The 23,558-nt window shown below is 36.0% G+C and overlaps 1 protein-coding gene and 1 long non-coding RNA gene across 4 annotated transcripts; both read left to right on the top strand.

Annotated features, from left to right (window-relative positions):
• Nucleotides 1-353: 353 nt before the first annotated feature.
• LOC139966683 (uncharacterized) lies at nucleotides 354-3,298 on the top strand. Of its 2 annotated transcripts, XR_011792728.1 has the most exons (4): nucleotides 354-372; nucleotides 866-948; nucleotides 1,713-1,788; nucleotides 2,250-3,298. It is a non-coding gene; the product is annotated as an uncharacterized lncRNA (long non-coding RNA). The 2 variants fall into 2 exon arrangements; XR_011792727.1 differs by lacking the exon at nucleotides 354-372 and having other exon boundaries at nucleotides 819-948.
• A 5,592-nt stretch (nucleotides 3,299-8,890) lies between these two features.
• On the top strand, nucleotides 8,891-18,582 carry LOC139966681 (uncharacterized). 2 transcript variants are annotated; one of them, XM_071969960.1, is made up of 8 exons: nucleotides 8,891-9,222; nucleotides 11,226-11,240; nucleotides 11,595-11,618; nucleotides 12,095-12,112; nucleotides 13,030-13,044; nucleotides 15,053-15,183; nucleotides 16,981-17,070; nucleotides 18,427-18,582. In XM_071969960.1, the coding sequence occupies exons 1-8, from the start codon at nucleotides 9,162-9,164 to the stop codon at nucleotides 18,457-18,459; spliced, it is 387 nt and encodes a 128-aa protein (XP_071826061.1). In that variant the 5' UTR covers nucleotides 8,891-9,161; the 3' UTR covers nucleotides 18,460-18,582. The 2 variants fall into 2 exon arrangements, with proteins under 2 accessions (XP_071826061.1, XP_071826059.1); XM_071969958.1 differs by lacking the exon at nucleotides 18,427-18,582 and having other exon boundaries at nucleotides 16,981-18,268.
• The last annotated feature ends 4,976 nt before the right edge of the window (nucleotides 18,583-23,558 follow it).

The following is a 23,558-nucleotide window of genomic DNA, read 5'->3' as shown; positions in this document are numbered from 1 at the left end:
CGATGTAACAGCATGTTGTTACACTTGAATGGATAGTTTAATAATCCAAAGGTACATGAGATGTATAGCCTTCGTGACTATTAGCTTAATTGAAATAAAGTAGCCAAATACAGACACACACACACACATACACGCACACACACACACACATATATATATATATATATATATATATATATATATATATATATATTACGTTTCATTTTTCTGGATATTTCTTTAACTTGATAATACTTACTTCTTTTTAATTCAGCAAGTACACAATAGAGAATAAAGTAAAAGTCGCTTTAAAGAGAAAACACATAGATTATCAACTCAGAACTTTCCTTTCGTCTTTTTTGTTGTTGCTTTGTTTCACAGCAATTACAGCTGGTAAGAAATTTTATTTCAATTTTTAAGAATTAATCCAGAAGCGTATAGTTGTTTAACAGTCTCTCCCTCATCATTCCCTTTCGGTCCGTGGTATTTTCTTCAGCACTGAGTTTGCACTGGAATGGAAAATACGAAATACAAAGAAAATGTAAGGTTAGATAAACGGAAGTGGAAATAAGCGCCGAATACACCATGACAAATATATTGAAAAAATATATCCAGCCATTCTATAGTTGATACAAATTTAAGAAAATACTGTCGGGCTTACTGCAGCAATTAAATATGAACTGTCATTAAAATGTAAACAAAAGAAATCAATAATGTCATCTTGAGATGAACCCCCCCCCCCAAAAAAATGACATGCTCACCCGTGTCCAAGTCGGCGTCCACAACAAATGGAACTCGAGTTCCATATGGCCCTGGTGTATTAATTTGTTCATATTAGTTATAGAGTACTCTGATTTAAGTCCGTATCATGTTCTATTTTCTGCAGTAAGTAACCCGACTAGAGGGACGAAACGTGAAGAAGACTCAGATGCGGAAAATGATCGTCAATGGATACCTGAAGATGCAAAGGTTTGTGTATTTCTCACATTCTGATATCTTAATTGTCCATCTTCTCTCTTACAGAAAAAAAACCCAAAACAATCATGGCAAACATTTATAATTTGTAACCAGAGTGGAATTAGTGATATAAGTCTTATATCCACATTCTGGTTATGGTTTTTTAATATTTTTTACACGACATCGTATATAACAGCTGTTTATGATCTGCTTAGCCATTCCCTTTAAAGCATCTCTAAATGTCTGATATTCTTTCTTGGTTATTTTTAATTGAGACCTTAGTTTCAGTATCTGCAATTCGCTCTTCGAGAGATTCCATGATACTACACCTGACGCACGCACTTCCTTCTTGCACGACCCAGGGACGGACTGACGGTGATCTGAGCCTTCGGCTAGTAATCTTAATCGCACACCCGAGTTTCCTGCGCAACTGGCGGATTTTGGTTTTATTTTGTCTTTCTTTCTTCCACCATCCCTCTTCTCCCTACTCAGATGCCAGAGCCGATTGGTTGACATTGGAGTTTGCAACATGACTTAATCGTTTGGATACAGGGCGGTGTTTATGATTTAAAGTAGGCCTATATAGATTATGCTTCCAACTACCTGTTATCCGTTATCTTACTTATAGTCTTATACAGCATACTGTACCATGAATGTGGACTGTTTAAATAGAGATACACAGAGTGAACAAAATCGAATAAGCACAAGGACCAAATACCTTTTTCGACGAAGGCGTTAAGAATATTACGTTGGTCTTCATACTGTTATCATTACAGGTATTTGAAGTGATTCGCAATCTGCTGGAAGAACGTGAAGAAGAAGCTAAAGATCTTAAGAAGAAAGATCAAACTGGTAAGGATACTCACTCAGGTAATAAACTTTATGTACTCATTGGTAGGTAACCCATGTGAACGTTCCTTCCTTACACCATGTGCACACATTGGTTGAAATGCTGAGGAATATTTGATGGTACCCCTCGCCCCGCATCATTCCCTCCCTCCCCCCTTCTTGATACATATATAGTAAGCAGGAATTTTATATTCCTATGACGAACTGACCTTGAACAAGTTCCGATTTGGTATCCTGCGTTGCTGTGTTATAACTCTACTTATAAACTTATTGACCATTTAACGCCTCCATTCTTCCATATGATTCTTTCCCCCCATTCACCACCATCACTTTCCCAGTGAAGTTTTCTTAACGATCCACTTCTACTCAATTCCCGTACCCGTTCCTCTACATCAGTCTGTTCACGTAAATAGTTAAGCTTTGTTTTTATGTTTTGTTTTCTGTCTGTTCATTTTCCATGTTAGGTTCTGATTGACGAGCAGTACGTAGAAGATAACAGAAATGTCAACTCTTCTTTGTATCGACTACTGGCCAGCGTTGCCAGCGTTAGCGTTTTTACACTAGATCTAGCGTTTTTAGTCTTTTCTGGGATTCTAGCGCACGTTTTTTTCTAATTTTGGTAATTCTAACGTCTTTTTGCCTAAAACTAGTTAAATTTACCAAAAATAGACCCTTTTTCAGATTTTTTAGGCCAAATTCTTACTTGGAGACCCATCCAAATTTATTTTGAGTATTTTTGCCCAATCTTCGGAATTTCCTACCGAAAATTTCCATATTTTTTCAAATTTTCTGGGTCAGACTATCACTCAAATCAACTATTCAAAATCTATTTTGTCATCGGTGACCATTCATCCTACGAATCTGTGCTAAATTGACTCGAAACTACACGAAAGTTAGGGAAACTACCATTTAGCGTTTTCTGGGGTTTTATTTTCGCAAATCTAGCGTCTTTTCGTCAACTGTCGCTGGGAACGCTGCTACTGACGACTCTATGTAGAATCAGCTTACAAATTGTTGACTTTAAAAACTACTTCAATTATCTTCAAATTACTACGAATGTCAAGGGAAAGTGGGAGAGAGAGGGGTGGGTGGGTGTGGGGACGGGTTAGTAGAAACAAGAGAAAAGCAAAGGGACAAGTTAAAGGAAAACTAGAAACAGTCTTTGTGAGATATTACTTATGAAATATCAACTAAAAACACATCATATTTTGATATCGGTGAAACTTCTTCGAAGGACTACTATAGATGTTTGCCGCTGCCTTCAAATGGAAATGGGGAAATAGCGAACTAGATCAAAAGTTTGTCTAACCTTGATCCATGTCCAAAGTCATGCCTAGAGCTCAATTACTGAACTCGCTTGAATGTTGAAGGTAAAATGCCATCAAAGGTTAACGATTCAAGATATGTTCTAATTACCAAAACAAATATGTCAATAAAGCATTTCTGTCGTTTTGTTTGTGAATTGTGTTTACTCTTTGTTTGTCAAATCAAAACAAGAATGTAAAGCAACGTATTGGTCTCTTTTCACCAGTCTCTCGTTAGTTTGCTGAGGTGAGACAACTGCCAGCCCTCACCCCACCCCTACCCCTACCCGCCCCTGTGCCGTGAACATTTTTTTTTTACTACCATCGTCTTTGTCTTCAAGCGAGATATTACTGGTCTTAATTGTTTGTTGTATAATAATTTAAGTACCTCAGTCATGTATGGAAGCATAACTATTGAGTAATACTAAAATAATTTAAGGTTCCAATTGATCAAGCAGGCCAGATCCCACCCCACCCACCCAACCCAGCCCGACCTAAACCACACCCACCCCATGCAACCTATAACGAAATGTTAATCAGGGAGTAGTTATGCGATATTTAAGTTGGCATACTCTATATAAATGCCCTATTGACTTACACACTGAATCGTCAATGTCATGAGGTCTCCAAGTCAGTGGCGTAGCCAGCATTCTATTGTTAGTGGGCAAGATTTTTCTTAAGGGGGCAACCCCACATTATGAAAAGGATACAATGAATAAATTAGCTACTCTAATTCACTACATGCCCAGATTTCCACACAAACAAGTTTCACTAGGCCAATATAGGGCCTACACGTGCAGTAAAAATTCTCCACGAGTGGCATCATTGGTCGCTGAAAATGCACATGGGTTGCTATCGCTAGTTTGTAATGGTTATACAACCGGCCAAATTATTGGCGCTTATTCTGTAAGATGATATTGACCAACGGTCCCCGTATGTGGGTATGATGAAGGCCCAAAATGGGTAATATCTCGGTCTGATTACCAAGTTCTGACCTTATGTGAAGTATGAAGATGAGCCCTGAGGTATGAATACTTGTGTTTGGAACTCGAAAAAAATGTAAAAAAGAAGTATTTTGAATACATCACTGGAGATCATGGGGGGGGGGGGCAAGACTAGCACAAAGCAAATTTCGGGGACATTGCCCCCCTGGCCCCCCTCTGGCTACGACGCTGCTCCAAGTCCTTGTAGAAGTTCTCACTACCTATACCCATCACTGGGAGACTTTTACCGTATCATGAAATGAGTATTTGGTGCTATGAGTACCTGAAGTTTTCGTCACTTGTAAATAAACAAATTTACTCAATAGGCAAATCAAATTTCGCACGCCGCTCATTGGAGGCCTGAAGGGGTCTAAAATTGCCTCAGTTTACCCATTTTTTTACACCATATGCACTTCCTTTTGTTTACTCTCACATCCAAGCCACACAACAACAACCACAAAAAAACACAAATTTTGTTTGATAACATTTCAAATCAAAATTACAGTATGAAATGTTTCCCCCCCCCCCCCCCGAAAGGAAATAATGGCGGTATTGAAGAACTAAGCATGCAAAGACTCCGGATGTGTGACCTGATTAATTCCTACCGCGTAAGATTAGTTACTGGGGTTCAACTCGTAATGCGTAAGGCTGGCATGTAATGTACATGTTTGAGAAGTCGAATGAGAACTTTAATTCAGAATACGTAAAAACATACGTGTGTTCCTTATACATATTCTGCCGTGCAAGCAGTTAATTTTGTTACATAAATATTGCCACTTTTGGTTTTAACTTACGTTACCCCTATTTCAATCAATGGTACTAACCAAAACTTCAATAGGTGGACTATTGTATAGGAGGTTAACAATTTCAATATCAAGCACAACATGGTTTAATATTTACAGACATGTTAATTACTAAATAGTAACAACATTTACTCATTTAATATTACCAAGTAAATGTTTATGTTACTTTGATCATTTTATTCTACCTGTTGAAAGTTTTTTTTTTATCTAACATTGACAAACAGTGAAGACCCTTCGATTTCAGTAATAGCACCTTTCTGAGGTATGTCGGCGCCTGGCCAAAAAAAAGAAAGGAAGTCTTCGGCTTTGTGTACAGTATTTCTGTATGTTGTCGTGTTGGATGAATCTAACCATAACAGTAACTACAGACTTTGCGATCCGCGTTATAGTTATTGCCGACTTTGCAATCTTCGGTCCCACTCACAAGTTTGTAAGATTGGTTAAAAGAGACGTCAAAAGTGTGTCTGAGCACAATGGTAATGAGCGAAGCGACCTTGTTATTATAGCTCTAGAATTGGCACCACTATGAAGAAACATTGTTCAATTCTATTTGCTTCCACCTCATATGAGAATTTAATGTATAGCGATAATCAGACGAGCGTTACCTCACGGAGCTATAACAACCTCCTTGTTTACCAAAAGGCAGTCTGGCAAAATCGAAGGTGGTAGAAGTCCGTGGTATCTTGGATGAAGCTATCAATGTCTTATGAATCCAGGGGCAGGGGAAGCCTAGGGGCTTGATGGAGGTAGGGGGATGGAGACGTTCGTGAATAAAAGCGATTTTGTCTCTGTGAGCGCTCACTTTGGCGAAACGATTCCATATACCAGAAGAATGTCCTTGCCTAATGGATGTTGGCGTTGAAAACGGTATAAGAGACTTTTTTTTGTCATTTGTTATGAGAATGCTGAGTATTAGATTGCCAATATACTTCTTGAGGGTTTGGAAGAAACGAGGAGAACATTTGAGGAGACTATTTGTCTTAGTTCCTTGGTATTTTGAGTGATGGGCCGGGGATGACGGTCAGAGGTCTACAACAACTGTTAGCTTCGCGTAGCCCAAACATCTTAGTTTGCTTCATAATGCGTTTAATTGGTCTTTTGAACAGGCTTGAGGAGAGGGTGGTTGGGGAAAACATGGATGGTTCCGAAACATATGTGATAATATTTCATATTAAATTCATTATACATTTTTGGGGAAATGGAATGTGCACAAAGGTTCAAGCTGACATAATTGTCCTTTGGTGTCCGATCTGACTCTCAACCCATTCCTGCTTGTAAAACAATGGCCCAACACTTGTCGTTTTCTATTACAATGCTCCGGTTGGTTTTTAAGACCTGTAAGAGCATTATGTTGGTAATGAGGAAGGTTTTGAGTTGTGTGAGACTATACCCTTCCCGTCTTTCTTGGAGCAAAGAAAACTGTCAAGGTGCGTCTTTTCAATCCGATATTATGAAGTAGGGCCTAGTGGCTCATTCAGGAGGGATGCAAATAATGTTTAGTACTCTCCGACCATGGCAGGCTGCATGGTATAGTATTGTATTGAACATGTGCGTCCTTAGCCCATTCTGTAATTATGATGCAACAACAGAAAGAGGTGGTGCCCTGGCAGCGTGAAAACCACCTCAACGGGGTCATAGTAGTTGCATGAGATCCCAACAAACATAAAAAGAAGAAGAAAAAAGACCACAACATCAAAATAATCACAGAATCAAAAGCAACATTAGCATAGCAAACAACCGCAGTATCAAACACAACCTTAACAGAACTTCGAACATTTGGCTTCGATCATTTCCAGTGTCTATTCCTTTAACCAAGGAACTCGTAATACACATTTATTGTACCTTCGTCATTAACACACGGTCATATAATCTCGATACAAAGTGTGGGGGGGGGGGGGGGAGCTGCAGGGGTTGGGAGTGAATCAGTTTAAGTTATCAAAACAAAGTACTTTAGGTAAGGAACTAGCAGTCTCGGCATTATATAACAACCACACAGCATCAAAGACATTCGTTGTAAAAAGGAGCACAGATAATGCAAACTATAACAGCGAAAGCAATAGCAGGCTGAAATTATAAAAATAAAATTGAAGCTTTGAGGATAAAATAAACAGACAGAAACTGTTAAATTAAATAATTAAAAAAAATGAAATTACCAATTCCCCATCGGGGCCAACGTAGCGTTTACAATCGGTAGACCCCAACTCCATCGGTTCCTCCCCTCTCCCTTCCCCCTCCCCCTCCCCTCCCCTCCCCTTCCCTCCCCTCACTTTTTTGACAGCTTACATTTCCATATATATGTAACATGATATCCTGCGTGTGAGAAATATTTACATCCCACTACTGATATAGTTTGTCCTTCTCTCCTCATGTTCATTTGAATATCAGTTATACTCTTCGCTCGTGTATTAATAATAATGATAATAATAATCATATCGAATATAGGTGTAGTTTATGGCAGATTTGGCATTATACCCCATTGGCTTACTGGCCAATCATGTTTTTTTTAACTTTCTTTCGGGTTAGAGGATGACAAGCACACTTCGAAATTTGACACCTGCTCCTTGGTCGTATAAAAGAACGTCTGAACTGGCGATATTTTGGCTTTATTTTCATATCACACTTTTAAAGGAAGAAGTTATTTCTTGGGATCTATCACTGACATAATAAAGCGCTTGTGTCATAACATATAGAATTTATCGTTCAGCATCGGTAAGTAAAGTAACAGATTTATATGCTTGCATGTGAGTTTTATTTAACATAACCATTAGCCAATGGCATTAAAAATAATAGTATTAGAAAAGTTTAAAAAAATGTGAATTAATTGAGTTTTACATTTATTATCATCGAAATAGGGTAGATTTCTTTGTCAATTATGAATAATTTCAACACCCTCTGGTAAATTTTCATTACGAGTTGATAATTTCTAAGTTTAATTAGTTTCAACAACTAGGATTATTCAAGAGCTTGCATACTCGAATTACTAATATAAGGGATTTCTTCGAGTAGTGAACGTCCTTTTCTTACAATTGGATAGGGTGATTATGAGTCATTAGTGATAAGTATAACTTAGCGAAAACGTTTTTAATAAAAGCTTGGATCACCCGTGTTCATATCTTTATCTGCCGATGAAAAGCAAAGATTGATTTGCACCACATTTATTCATCAAACAGTTTAACCATCTATACTTCGCTCTGTCAGCCGGACATATAGAGCGCTCTGAGCCAAGATATACGCCAACCAGCCAAACGTATACTCACACATATACACAGTGTACACACACACTCATATATATATATATATTTATATATATATATATATATATTTATATATATATAGATATATATTTATATATATATATATATATATATTTATATATATATATTTATATTTATTTACATATATATATATATATATATTTATATACATATATATATATATATATATGGGTATATATATATATATATATGTGTGTGTATGTGTGGGTGTGTGTGTGGGCGAGCCAGCCATCCATCCCTACCTCCATTTCTCCCTCGGTCCCTGAATCCATCCATCCATCCTCCATCCATCTATCCATCCATCGCTGGCCTAAATACCTTTCTAGCCAAAATTAACTGAAAAAAATATAATGCACATAACCACCTACAACAAAGTTAACATGGCTTTAAAAGTCGTATAAATTTACTTGCACTCGTTTTATGGTATTAAATCCTTGATGCTGCCTTTGTATTATAATAATTATGGCCAATTCTGTTACTCATACCTATATCAATTTGATAAAGCGATATGAACCATGTATTTGACAGATGATTCGCAATTCAGCCTCCTTTCGTTCCAAGAATCCTTGAAATTGTTAATGCATGATAAGATATATATATATATATATATATATATATATATATATATATATATATATATATATATATATATATATATATAAAAGCAGGATGACAAAAATATTTCGGAAGTTGAATATTTTTTTTGAAGGACGAAATTCAGTAGCAGACTTTTTATTTTATTTTTATTGAATATGCATGATCTATTTATTTATATATTTAATAACTCAGAATAGTTCAGCATAATTATAACAAGTTAAGTTGAATAGGTTTAAATATGGGTTATTTGATGAAAATTCTGCCACTTTCACTGTCTGAATTATATGTCAAATCATGCTATGTGTTTAGAATGTTTTCTGCTACAGCATTGTTAACCCCAGATTAGTGGAAATTACTCTCTCTTGGCCGAACAACGGGAAATACTGTACAAACATCGTCTAAGCCAGGAGTACTATGAAACTGTACCTACTCTTGTGGATCATGGGAATTTGCTTTTGTACTGTTGATACCATCCGTAAGTGATATTTATTTCCCTTTTATCGTTGATTTTTTCATATTTTAAATTACTCATAATAGTTGTTTTATTATCAAAACAAATGTCAACATTTTAACCATTAATACCAAAACTGGCATATCTTTTCTTGCATCCAGCTAGGAAGTACTCATTTTTGTGGAAGATATTAGAAATGTGTTCTTTATAAACACAGAATGCATTTTCACTATTACATACTTTAAAAGTTATGCCTGACTGTGATAATAAGATGTGTTACCACGGCCGACAAGTAGTGAAATAACGACAAAGCTATTTGCATATACGAATCGGTTAAAAAATAAATACATGAAAAAAGAAAAACATCGTTATTACAGTGATAATGATTGTATCAGAGCTATATCTTTGCCTGTTATGATCGAGGGCACCCGATATACATTGTTTGCACTGTGAATAAGACACAAACCGTTAATCAGTATAAACTGAAGTGTGTTATAACACCGTAACACATGTTAGACCTGTCAGTAATAATAATAATAATTCTCAGTTCTTACATCGCGCAACTTACAATAAAGTCTCGCCGCGCTGTACTTAACCCTGGTCATTGGTAACTTGTCACACCTACACACCAAAGTGTGCACAATTCAAACAATCTCTCCCGTTGCACCACAGTGCCCCACAGCCACGTGTTCTCTAGAGGACTTCCCATAGGGTGCAGCCACCAACCGGCGCACACAACTACATTTACAAGTCACCTCGCAAGTCCCCATTTATACACCTGGGTGAAGAGAGGCAATGGAGATAAAGAGCCTTGCCCAAGGACACAACGCAATGATCTGGCCAGGGCTCGAACCTGTAATCCTTAGATCACAAGTCCACTGCCGTAACCACTTGACACAATGCCCCACAACGCCAACGTAGATGCTACTGTAGAAAAATTACTTACAGACGAATTCATTGCTCAAAGGCTGTTTCAACTAATAACCGGTTAGGAGTCTGAACAACCGTCCGTATGCTCCACTAATATGTATACAGTGTAAAAATCTTTCATAATGCAGATTTTATGCGTTTTTGCAGTAAAGTGTCATCCACTTTTCTGTTAATATATGAACGAAATTATTGGGGAAAACTTTTAGAGTAGTCTGGTTGATTTCAGTCAATCATTATGCATAGGCTTGTTTGTTTACTACTTTCTGTTTGTAAGTCCTACTCAGTAACAACTGGTCATGAATGTAGCACATGTTAAGAAATTATAACACAGATCAGTTTTACCTGATTTACGGGTACTCACCTTTATCAGTTTAAACTGATAAAGCCGCCGTGAGTGTCGAGAGGAATTGATTTGTAGAGGGAAGCAAGTGGAGGAAAGTATACCACAAGTTAGTTGAACGCGGTGTGAAGGCTAAGTGAGAAAGAAGAGAATGGGTAATGGTTATGGGTAACAGTGGGGTAATTTCATTCATATCGCTTTTAGTCGGTATGCAAACTTAAGCATTTCTTGGCACACTCGAAGCAAGAAAGTTATATACCACTGCTAGCACTAAAAATAAAATCACACAGTCCTTTGAAAATTTGCAAGATTTGTGCTCTTATCAAGTGAGAATACCAACGTTCATCACCTCTGACTTGACCGAAACATGAAACGAAAAAAAAATAGAATCAAGGAAAAACAAACAAAATTATTGAAACTCCGGAAGTGTTAATTGTGCAACAATATCTAGACCTGTGCAAAAATAAGGATTTATCTCGACACATATAACGTTGCGCTGGACAAAAAAAAAACAACCAAAATATCCCAAAACCATCTTCCACGGAAGTAATATTTGTACGAAAAAATAAAGTTGAATACCGAAGGGTCTGTGCAACGACAAAAGTATCCCTTGCTTTTGTTTCAATTCGAGATGGTTTATTATATAATTATCCGTTGCCATAGCAACAACGTATACTGTCTTCGTTTCGGTGATTTTATATCTTATCAATGTGGAGTAAATTAAAATATAAGCTCTTTCTTTTGTCTTTCCATTCAGATACGGACGTATGTAGTAAGTACATTATATGGATGCATGCTGTTCGCATTGTTCTGTCATAATCGGCGTGCTTTGCTTTCAGGCGTAAAGTCTGATTCCCTTTAAATATTTTCATTAAAAGAAACATGACGTCACTTCCGTGTACGATCTTTGCTCTTTAATCTAGTACGATAACGTATACACATACTCACATGTGCATTTTGTGCGATATCCAACGTTTGTGTAACACAGGATCATTCCGTATAAAGCTCTTTGAGGACGAAGTTTTAGTAGGTAGATTGAAAGTCCTACCCTTCATAGTTCTATATTTCTATATTTCATAGTTCTATATTTCTAACAATCAAATTTGTTTTCTTTTGACCCTAATAGAATTCAGAAAAATCTGCAAGATGTGTGAGTAATCCTTTTTAAATTTTATTTCAAGTATTAAACTTTGTTTATTGCATTGCACGTTCAGTTTTGCATACATATTCACAACAAACCAACACCAATGCAAGAGATAAATTCTCTATAACGAGTTATTTCTTCATCAGTCTTACCAAAGAAAAGTTTATTAGCAATTAATTGATAATGTCACGAAATACGATTACTTTGCGGTCACTGGTTTTGTCTGTATTATTGATCACATTGAGAATGAAAAAGGAAAACTAAATATATATTTCACCTTGTTTTGTCGCATTTTATTCCCACCGCCTTTTGTGAAAGTTGGCAGCAAACACTTACGTAGCGATTTACATAAATTTGGTTACTTTTTTCTATCTATGTTTTTTCTTTCATTGTTTACTTTGTATTGCAATATAATGTAAAGTTAAAAATATAAGTTTGGAAAATAATTTTCCACTTCTCTTTTCTTCCTCGCCTACCCGTAGATCCGGATATATGTAATGGTATGCTATCAAATTTCTTCTGCCTTCCCAATGTATATATATATATATATATATATATATATATATATATATATATATATATATATATATATATATATAGATAGATAGATATATATATATATATATATATATATATATATATATATATATATATATATATATATAGATATATATATTTATATACACATAATATTCCATATATGAGTTGGAAAATCCAGAACAGTAAAAGAAACCTCCAGCCTCCAACTGAATTCGAACACGGGCCTCCCGCTCTATCTGCGGACACCCTTACCAACTAGCCTATGAACCCTGTCTGTATGTCCAGTGGTTCGAAACCGACAAGGAAGGTCAACATCATTCCACAGTACGATTGTATCAAACAATGTAGTCCTGTTTGTTGATATATTTTGCCTTACTCTAGAGATCCAATCATGATGCTAAAACTTCCAGAAACGCAGACTATACTGTAACTTATGAATTTATCCTTTTTTTTTTTCTTTTTTTTTGAAACAGGAGTTTGAGTTGATTTTTATCAATTCGTATACTTCATTATAGTACAATGTTATTGTAGTTTCCACTTTGCCAGTTGCATGTCATTTGCTAATGACTCGAAAAAAGTAGCAGGGTCACGTGACAAAATGTAGAACAAAAATTGAATCACAGTCGTTAATGGTTTGCTCATTCACTCGGCATAAACCAAAAAAAAAAAGTTATTTTCTGTAACAATTGAATAACCTACTTCGTGTTTTAATTATTCGAGTGTTTGTTTGCTCTGTATGGGCTACGAGTTTAAAAAAAGTCATTTGCATATTATGTTTGGGGTCATACATGTATTATAATCCAAATGATGTCGAAGTGCAGATGTGCATTCCATTCACTGTCACTATTTCTTTCCATCTCTCTTATTGTTTTCACAGGATTCATTACGCACAGTAAGACAACTTTCTTTATGCACTTTACAACATGCATCAAAGATCACTATAGCTATACGTTTATACGCATTGATATGTTGTACTGCATGTATTTTGTTGGACATTTCTTTTGTTTTCACATAAATGATTCTTTTTAATAATATATATTTTAGAAATAATTACCTATATATGTTGCACAGAGTGAACAAAGAAGAAACACTGCACATCCATGACCCACCCTATCTTTGCGAATTTGTGTTTTCTTTCTCTTTTGCTTGAGTACACCAACATATACACATTGCATGAGAATAATGTCAAAGTAAAAATATTAAACATAAGCTTTATTATGTGTTGACGACTAAACTGAGACATTTCGTTAATGCGATCATAATACAATTACGGTATTGCATGTTCCTGATTCCTAAATTAAGATAACATTTACTACTACAGGAACCTATAATGGTAGTTTTCTTTTTAAGGTAATACTTTTTAAGGGGGTGTGGGTGGGGGGAGGTGATTGGCCCTCTACTTTCTTCTATGACTTCGTACATTGTTGGAGAAGAATTATATCACTGATAAGTTTGTAAACCTCCTACTCAACAACACACATGCAATCAAAGGCATTTAATAGTACAACATTGCATTTGGACCATATTTATAGTCTAATTATGCCTCGGAATGCCCCTTTAGGCGTCCATATTTCTTCTAAGGGAGAACGCCCAGACCCCCCCCCCTCACAGGGGAGTTGACCTCAACTACCGCAGGACCACACCCCCAACATTATTAACGTCTTCCTTCGCATCTGGCCTTCCATACAGGTTCCGACCGCTACCTAAAGCGATCGAGGAATTAAATCCATTCCGACTCCCCCCCCCCCCTACACCACACCCTTATATCTTTTGTATCATATGTACGCCACTGACAGTACTGTTCTGTATCCTCAATGCTTTCCAAACGTCGAAGGAACGTCCATGCTCATTAATAATGTGTAACTAATTATAATACGCAACACAAGTCGATGAGCAGACGACCGGTTACTATGGTGACCTGTTTCGTGTGATTTTTAGGGATCGGTTTGTTAATTACCGATGGTTATCTTATATTTGTCATTTAATAACATGGTAATGCAAACATCATGGTTAAACGATGGCTTTGGGCACAAAACAATTTCATATGCTCTACAAAAGAAACACGCTAGGTATTGTTTCTACACCAATTTTATCCTTTTTGAATAGCTCTTTAAAATAATGAGTCTCATCGATAAAATTGGCTGGGATACTTAGTCTAATACACAGACCATTAATCTGATTTGTTTTAGTTCAGAAGATAAATGGCAAAATCACTTCAGAACGTCTTTCGGAACCGACCCTCTTTGCATTCTGCACCACAATTTCCAGTATTTGAATGTTTTTCAACAAAACGGCTCTTTTAAATACTTCATCTTTTAAATTTTAAATTTTGCTTGATTTCTCAACAAATGGGTCATGTTTCAATATTCAAATGGCACTTTTTCATTATGAAAGAAGAAGAAGAAACAGTGCTTTTCATAAAAAAAATGGAGCACTTCTAATTTTGAAAGGGGGGGGGCACGTTTTAGGTTTTCACAAAAAGGCCCCCTTAAGGCTCCACTGCCTCTGAGACTCCGAACCTACTACGGACAACAATTTTACATTATAAATTTGGCTCCTCTGATGTATGTATGTATTTTAGATCTCCTGCAAGCAAGAACTCGCAAAGAAGCCTCATTGGCTCATCAAAGCTGCAGGCTGACCGAAGTCAGTCTCTTACATTCATATTTAACGTCCATGAATTGTCAATTGTCAACAACTCTGTAACTGGATGACATACATTAATCTTGGAGTGACTCGAACCGGGGACCTTATGATTGGAAGGCATCGGGCGTTAACCACTGAGCTAACACTCCTCACGAGCTAACACTCCTCCTGATGTACGAGATACCGATATTGTTTGTATCGAATAAGGTTATTGCTGTTCATGTCCTATGAAATTCTTGTCTCCACAATTACAGTCGGATTTGGTAAACGGATGGAAAACGAAGGAGAGAAAAAAGCTGAGGAAGAAGAAGAAGAAGATGCTGAGAAGAGAGAGTGGTATGAATCTTCGATGGACTATAATCAATTGATTTGGAAAGAGGCAAAGGTTTGTGTTCCCTTTGAATTTTGTTGTTTAGGTCCAGAATATGATTGTTACTTTGTATTCAATATTTATTGATATATCAGTAATTAATTTTGTTTAATGATATCTTTAATTAATTTGATAACACATTCTTCAATTAATTAATTCAAATTCCTGGTATCATCAAATATGGCTGAATTGGCGATACGTGCGTCATATTTTGTGATCTCATTAATTCGATTTGATGATGATCAAGACTTCGCGTTAATGATATGATTAAAAAACGTCTGAATTCGAGATATATTTACACGTTATACTTGATGACATCATTAAAAGATGGTCAATGATATCGAGAATTCGAATTTAAGATATCATTAAATACATCGTGTTTTAATAATATCAATAAATCAATTTTTGATATTATTAAGTGAGCTTTTGTTGATATATCATGATATTATTGTTAGATGTCATTAACATCTTTACATTAATATCATGAATTTAATTGTTGATGTTACTCGTTTGGATTATTTAATGAGATTTTATTATTCATTGATTTAATTATACCTTAAATTCTATCAGTTAATGCTGTCATAAATGATTTAATGATATCATTAAGTGGTAAACAAAACAGAGAATGGCTTGCCTTAACGTGACCCACGTGTGTGCTTCTAAAAATTATAATTATTATTATTTACCAGATTTATATAGCGCTCTTTTCATGTTTACGCATGTTCAAGAGCGCTTTACAAAGACAACAAAATGACAAATCCCTTAAAATATGAATATGAAGAATAAAATGGATGCAGCTTAAATATTAATATAAGCATATATATATGTACTAAGGAATAATTGTAAAAAAAAAACAATCTGTTACAACAGTAGTGGAAGCATTCAATAAAGAGAGGCACGGACCATGGTGCTGTTTAACCACAGATAATAACTATACATTTACATTGGAACATGGTGCAAGATTGTGCATAGTAACGTCGTAATCGACTCTGTTATACGTACTGGACTAAATCTTGATTTCGCTGCGATATATCTAATATTCCGATATTCAAGCTTAAGTAGCGAGTAGCTACTTAGCTACTAAATAGGACAATTATGGAAGCTTAATGTTAACCAAAACAACTTGATGTTTTTTTTGGGGGGGGGGGGGAGGGGGCGGAGTTGGGGACTAAAAGCTGCATTTTTTCGAGACATTTGAAAAAATCACGTTACATTTCAATGGATGAAAGACTAAATTGTCTGCATTTTAGTTGAATAATTGAGAACTGGAGGAATGAAGAGGTCGAACTGTTTAGTTAGACCATAGGGAAACTATCTATAAATACTAAATACCTTAGTAAAAAATATTGCAGAATTTACAACAAACTGTAAAATAATTGGAAACTGTTATAGCTAAAACAAGAGAATGCATTTCAAACTCGATATGCTGGTAACAGCACTAGCTGTATCCTCAAAAATTACTAGAGGAAAAGAAAGATTTAAGGTGTCTCTTGATAAATGACAAATGAATATGCTGAGGAAAGAAGGTGTTAAAATTGGATTGTGGTAAATGCAATAAAAAAGAAAAGGAATTCGAATGGCTATAGCTGCATCGAATTGTAATTAACAAACTATAAGACGTCTTAAGAAATTACATTTTACAATAATATTGTGATATTTGCCTTTTATTTATTTTCGGTTTCATTATAATATTGATACAACCAAAAGGGATGGGTGGAGTGGATGTGGTGGACAATAGTGTTATTAAATTAGACCTTCCTGCCAAATGCTCATTTTCATAATATACGAAATGTTTCATTTTTGCAATTACAGACATTTGAGATAATCAAAACCTTGATGGATGAACGTGAAGAAGCAGCTACACATCTTAAGAGGATAAAAATGATAAGAGGGCTTACTAAGGTCATTATCTATACGATCACTGATTGGTTCAAACTTTTTCATCTCTAATTTGATTGGTTGAAATGTTACAAATTGGTAAAATAGGGACCTTATAGTTAATGGTTATATTGTTTATACTTAGGATATTAAATAGTTCGTTTTCTGGTCGTCTTATTAAAGAAACAAAAGTGGAATTTCTGCAGTGTAGGTTTGGCGTTATTTGGGTTCTACATAAGACTCAACGATGACGTCATATGTAACATCACAGCTAATAAATATGGAAAATTAATTCATGGTAACAGTATGTGTTGTTATTACTTAACAAATGTGAATGAGATTTACGCGTCCCTACTAAACAATAACATTTAGGTCTTTCTTCGTTTCAAGTTAGGCTACACTTCCCCCCTCCCTGTCTTTCCCGCCCCTCCCCATCCCATCACCTCTGTCTCTAATGTCACCAATTTGGTTAAAGTTAGATAGTTGTAATAGAAGATAATTGCGTTTTTCAGATGATATTAAATTTGATTTAGCTTAAGTGAAATTGTTTTCTACTTTAAGCGAGTAGAATATGGCTTAAGTAAAATTGTTTCTTCAATTTACTTTAGCTAAACTCAAAAAAAGGGTTAAGTAGAATACAAGTTTACATAAGCAGAATTGTATTTGTTACAATTAAGCTAAATTTAATTATATTTTGGTGCAAACTACTTTAACGTATGTAAATATAATGTAATGTAATGACATTTTTGAAGGATTTAAGTGGAACTATAATCCACTGAAGGGCAAATCTGTTTGCAATTACTTAATTTGAATTAATTCTATTTATATATTCTATTTATATTTCAGTTGATCTCCTACCTCTCCTCTTCCCCTTGTTGGTTTCTTTCCTCTCTTCATCCCTTGTCTACTAATCCTCTTACAACTATCTCTTTTTTTCCACCATGCTCATTAACCTGTCTGTATTCTGGGTGTGTATTTGTCCTTTCTGTTACTGTTACTTGTCATTCAGTTTCAGAGGTAAATACAGAGGTAAATGCTTAGGAGGCTTTCCTTACAATCGCCTAGCACTCACCTTCTACAGAAGACTTCAATATCAAGATCTTATATTTTATAAACCTGGACAGGTTTTTGTTTGTTCGTTTGTTGCGAAGTTAATTGGTCCAACCTAGAGATGTAACTTCTCAGGAAAACTCTTCTTCTTGCCTACTGTGCTATTCTTTAACCCCCCCCCCCCACTCCCGTCCAACTCCCGTCCCACTCCCTCCCTCCTCTGCCCCTCCCACATTTCCAATTCTGTTCTAAGTTGTCTTTATGCAGTAGTCTCTTCTGCAGTCCCTCAGAATCAACATACTTCATATTTTTCTCTGTCTTTCATGTCAGGATATACGTGATGGCCCAAGCTCACAAGACTGAAGTCAAGATACCTACATCTAACAGTGACTTGGATTCAACTTATTATTGAACAGAGAAATGATGGAACAAATATATATATATATATATATATATATATATATATATATATATATATATATATATATATATACATATATACATATCATGGAGTTAGAACTTGAGAGATTGATATCAAAATATCGTTTCTTTGTGAAACATCTACACTGAAAACTTAAATTGGTTCACCGACTAACATAACGTTAGTCCATCTGGTGCCTCTCCCGACTAACATAGCCTTAGTCAGTTGCTATACCGACTAATTTATTCCTTAGTCAGTTGGATTTCTTAGTCGGTCATCTTAGTCCGTCAGCTTAGTCGATTAACAATTTCTTAGTCGGTAAATGTATATTAGTCAGTTACATTAGTTGGTGACATTAGTCGGTCTTTACCGACTAATTTATATGAGCCACCGACTAGTTTCTAGCAGGTTTTACATTAGTCAGGATGGTGCCTCTCCCGACTAACCTTTCTTAGTCGGTATCGAATGACTAGTTGCACTGACTAGAATCACTGAAAGAATTAAACCCGACTAGTTTCACTGACTAGCATCACTGAAAGAAAAGAGAGCAGAAGAAACACAAATAATGTGTACGTTGGCAGTATGTATTTCTGATAAAACTTCTGATGTCTACAAAAGGCTGACTTTCCACAGATAGAGAAGACATCACTGTAAATAAAATCTGAAAATCTGTTTTTTTTTCCAACAAAGTTAAGACAAGTTAATGGATCAAACATGAATCGCAAAAGTATAGCACTGCACAATAATGCAAAGTTGAATCTTGGGCAAGGGTTCCTCATGACTTTCGTTTTAAAGTGGTACCCCAAATCGACACCAGTTAAGTCTTCATGAACAACGAGTGTTTCTCTTAACTACAAATGGCCTCCCACTTGTCTTCAGGAAGCCAAAATCTGCACCATTATTGACCTGTGAACAGAAAATATGATATACGTGTAAGAACAGATACAGATATAGCACATGATAACTCACATTATCATAAACATACATTTACATTAAAATTTTATAACATATTGGGAGGTATACATTTAAATCTAGGTCCCTCAAATTATAAGCCAGGAGTAGCAGCTTTACCAAATTATTATTAGCTTTGCACAGCATAACACCAAGTTATTTCTCAAAGCTTAATAATTATGTTAATCATGTTAATAATGATCCCAATAGACCGGGATCCCAGAGGTTTTGGTTAGCTGGGAAGGTAACCAATTGCCTTGTACATCACAATGCTCACAGTGCATTCCTGTATATGAAACCAGAGTCATTTACATTGGTGGGGTAACCCTGCCAGTAGACCCCCAAAATGCCCATCCCCCATTGACCTAGATTAGCTCATGAGGTAACCAGTTGAAAACTACTGTAAAATGATTGGCAGGACTCTCTATATATATATGTAAGGGATGGGCATTTCCAGTAATTTATATTAGTGGGGTACCCCTGCCACTAGACCCCCAAAAAGCCCCCCCCCCCTCATTGATCTAGGTCAGCTCATGATTTAACCAGTTGAAAACTACTGGAAAATTATTGACAGGATTCTATATGTAAGGGATGGGCGGATTCTGGCAGTGGTGGCCCACCAATATAAAATACTGGAAATGCCCATCCTTACATATGAAGTGATACCTATCATTTTCCTGTAGGTTTCAACTGGTCAAATCATGAGCTCACCTAGGTCAATGAGGGGATGGGCATATTGGGGGTCTACTGGCAGGGGTACCCCACCAATAAAAATTACTGGCAATGCCTATCCCTTGTATCTGAAGCCCTAACCAACATTTTCCAGTAGGTTTCAAGTGGTTACCTCATGAGCTGACCTAGGTCAGCCGTGAGGGGCCAATTATGGGTCACTGGCAGGGGTACCCCACCACCAATAATTACTGGCGATGGCCATTTGTTGCTCTTGGGGCCATACCTGACACATTGTTCTTACTTTGATATGGTTACCATGAAAGCTGCTCTAGGTTAGCTATTAGGTGACTTTAAAATTGCTCTCCCAGCCACATCCACCACAGTCGGTTTGCCAGTCGTCAGGTTTCATATACAGGAATGCATTGTGAACATTGTGATGTACCAGGCAATTGGTTACCTTCCCAGCTAACCAAACCCTCTGGACTCCCGCTCTACAGATCAGTGAAAATTTGACCAAACTTATGAAGCTTGCACGTAAATGATATACTAGACTGTTTTTTTTTTAAAACAGGTTATGAAAAGTATCTTAAATATCATTAAACAGTTGGGTACAATTGTTAAACTCACTCTTCCATCTTTTTTTCTTTATGGTACTTGTTCCTTTGCTTTTTGGACTCTTGGATAAACTCTTTTGTTCTGCGAAGGGTACCAATATATCATCTTAAAACATGTCTTTAAGCCATATATAACACAGTTCTCCTCTTCTGTTGTTGCCTCCACACTGGTGTCGTACATCACAGGAAAGCTCACCCTTGACTTAGATATTTGGCTTTTCAATTCCTGCTGGAAAAAAGAAACAGCAAAGTATTCATCATTTGAAAAAAAAAAAAAAGTTGTCACCACAAAGTTATGTGAGATTTGCTTCCACTATAGTCTCAAAAAACAATCCCAAAGTTTGAAGCAGACTGTATAAAGCTGAAAATTTGAACGAGAGTGTCATCACCATTGCAACCAGAATCAAATGCCCAGAATACAGAGATAATAAAACATGGGCTAAATCTTTGTTTGTTTTTATGATCTTTAAAAATATAAAATTTTAGAAACAGAAATGCACTGAGCCAACTTATTTATAGGCCTAATCGTTTTTAGTTGTTATTTTGCTTGCTCACATAACAAGCCTGTTTAGACCTAGGCTAGAGGAGAATCAGTACTTTGTTACACTAAGTTTGTCTTCGGTCGTTTTGATTTAGTCTTACTAGTAGTACTAAAGTATATAATGGACCGGCGAAGACTATAGAGAATACCCAGAGTTTTAGCAACTGCGTTAAACTGTATCATCTGATCTATTATTTACGCCAATGAGTTTCATTCCATCTAGGATCCAAAAGAGAAAACTAATTTATCTTAACCTTTAAACTTTGCTACTAAACAGATATGCTTGAATTACAAATAAATGTCAAAAAACATCATAATCTAAGAATCGATGCATATACATATACATAAACAGAATAATTTGAATTCGCGCAAGTGAACCCTGCACTACATTGGACAGAAAAAAACGTGCAATTAGACCAAACTAAACATACTAAATTTTCCGTTACTTCTACATAAAATATCAATACAAATACAACAACTTACTCTTTTGGCAGTATACTAAAAGCACATGTTATAATAACTTCAGACTATCAAGCTTTTCTGAGAAAAAAAACGGTTAATACTTCTTACAGTAAGCAAGTCGACCGTGAAGGAATGTCGCAATTGTTTCCTGGGCGTGACCGGAAATTAAATACTAAAAAATGACAAATGAAAAGGTTAAATAGAACTGAAGCGTGCATCCTGACTGCTCGCAACATATAATACCGTTGACTATCCAACATAATTTGTTCAGCCTACTGTGACTGTACGTTTGAAGGTCTAGCCTTGCTTATTCAATATCACAAAGCCTACCCATTTAGATTCACATGGGAAATTACAGGAAATCTTTACCAAATGAGTGTAGACTTCAAATAAACTATTGAGCCTTATAGTTCCAGCATTTGTTTGGGAATAAATTAGAAGATTATGTGCCACTGTTCAATCTAGCCCAATACACACATAACACATTGTTAATTGGTGTTTAGAATGCACACTTTAGTGTTGAGAATGCACTGCAGTACCCAGTAGAAGCCTATAGGCTACTCACTGTCATTGCACTTGTGTATTGCGAAACGCCAACGTGACAACGGTAGCGTTACACTAACCATAATACAGTACTAGTGCCAGTGGCCTAACAATTAACTTTAATTTTACCTTCAAGTTAAAGGAATAACAGGTAGGCCGATGATGCAGTTCATACCTCCATTCTTCTAAAGACCTTCTTGGGTGATTTACGGTTGAAAGTTGCTTAGAGTGATCGTATGAAACTATGCCAAGCCCAACAAGCTGCCGTTGCCTCTCGGTTTCCAAATTGAAGTGAATCGAATTGGGTTAAAATACATTAGTCCGTCGACACCGACTAAGCTACGATTATGGCTTAAATCGGGTGTCCGTATCGTTCTTAGTCCATGGGCTAAAATACCTTAGTCCGTCGCCACCGACTAAGCTGCGATTATATTTTCCTTAGTCAGTGTAAACTAACTAAGAAGCAGCGATGAAACGAAGATTTTTGCTAGTGCGTGTGCATTGACTAACGTTACAGACTAATTTAACGTTAGTCCGTGGCAATATTGACTAGTTTATTTTTTCAGTGTATATAGAGGCAAGGAATAATGATATATCGATAAAGATATGAACGGGACACTGGAAAGAGAGAAAATGATATTCGATTTGGTCAATATAATTGTTTAATTAGCTTATATCAATACTCTTTCTTATTTTCTATTGAGAAGAGTCATCAAATTGAACAAACAATTGTGCACTGTAAAGTTCTCTATTTCTCTTTTTAATATGTTTAAATTGCTTTTGAGTGATATCTTCTCATTTGTGATTTTTGACATTATGTTATCAAACAGTTGAATAGATTATTTAATCAATCTTTTTTACCTGATGGAATTTGACTAATGCGAATAAATTCCTTTACTTTGCCCACAACCATCCCCCCCCCCCCACCTTCTCCCAAATCAGCTTCCGCCCGGCCCGAGAACCACCCGCCCCTCTCCAACCACCACCAATGTATGCTCTAACTAATATAATGCTTCAGGTTTCTACATCTTTCTTCTTCATGCGATCGGGACAAAGGAATGGAGTGATAGTTACTGCTCTTTCGTTGACCAATCGTGTTACTCAGTAAAAAAAATAAATCAAATAAAGATGGAAAAAGGTATTGATGTTTTGTTTGTATAATCAATTCCAACATATCTTTAATTTGTTATTATTACTAATGATTAATTATACTGTATCTTGTCAATTGTCCCCTATGACTAATGACTCAATGTCTGGC

This window comes from Apostichopus japonicus, chromosome 4 (assembly GCF_037975245.1).
Source record: "Apostichopus japonicus isolate 1M-3 chromosome 4, ASM3797524v1, whole genome shotgun sequence".
Taxonomy (NCBI): Eukaryota; Metazoa; Echinodermata; class Holothuroidea; order Aspidochirotida; family Stichopodidae; genus Apostichopus; species Apostichopus japonicus.
This window is presented reverse-complemented; position numbering and strand designations above follow the sequence as displayed.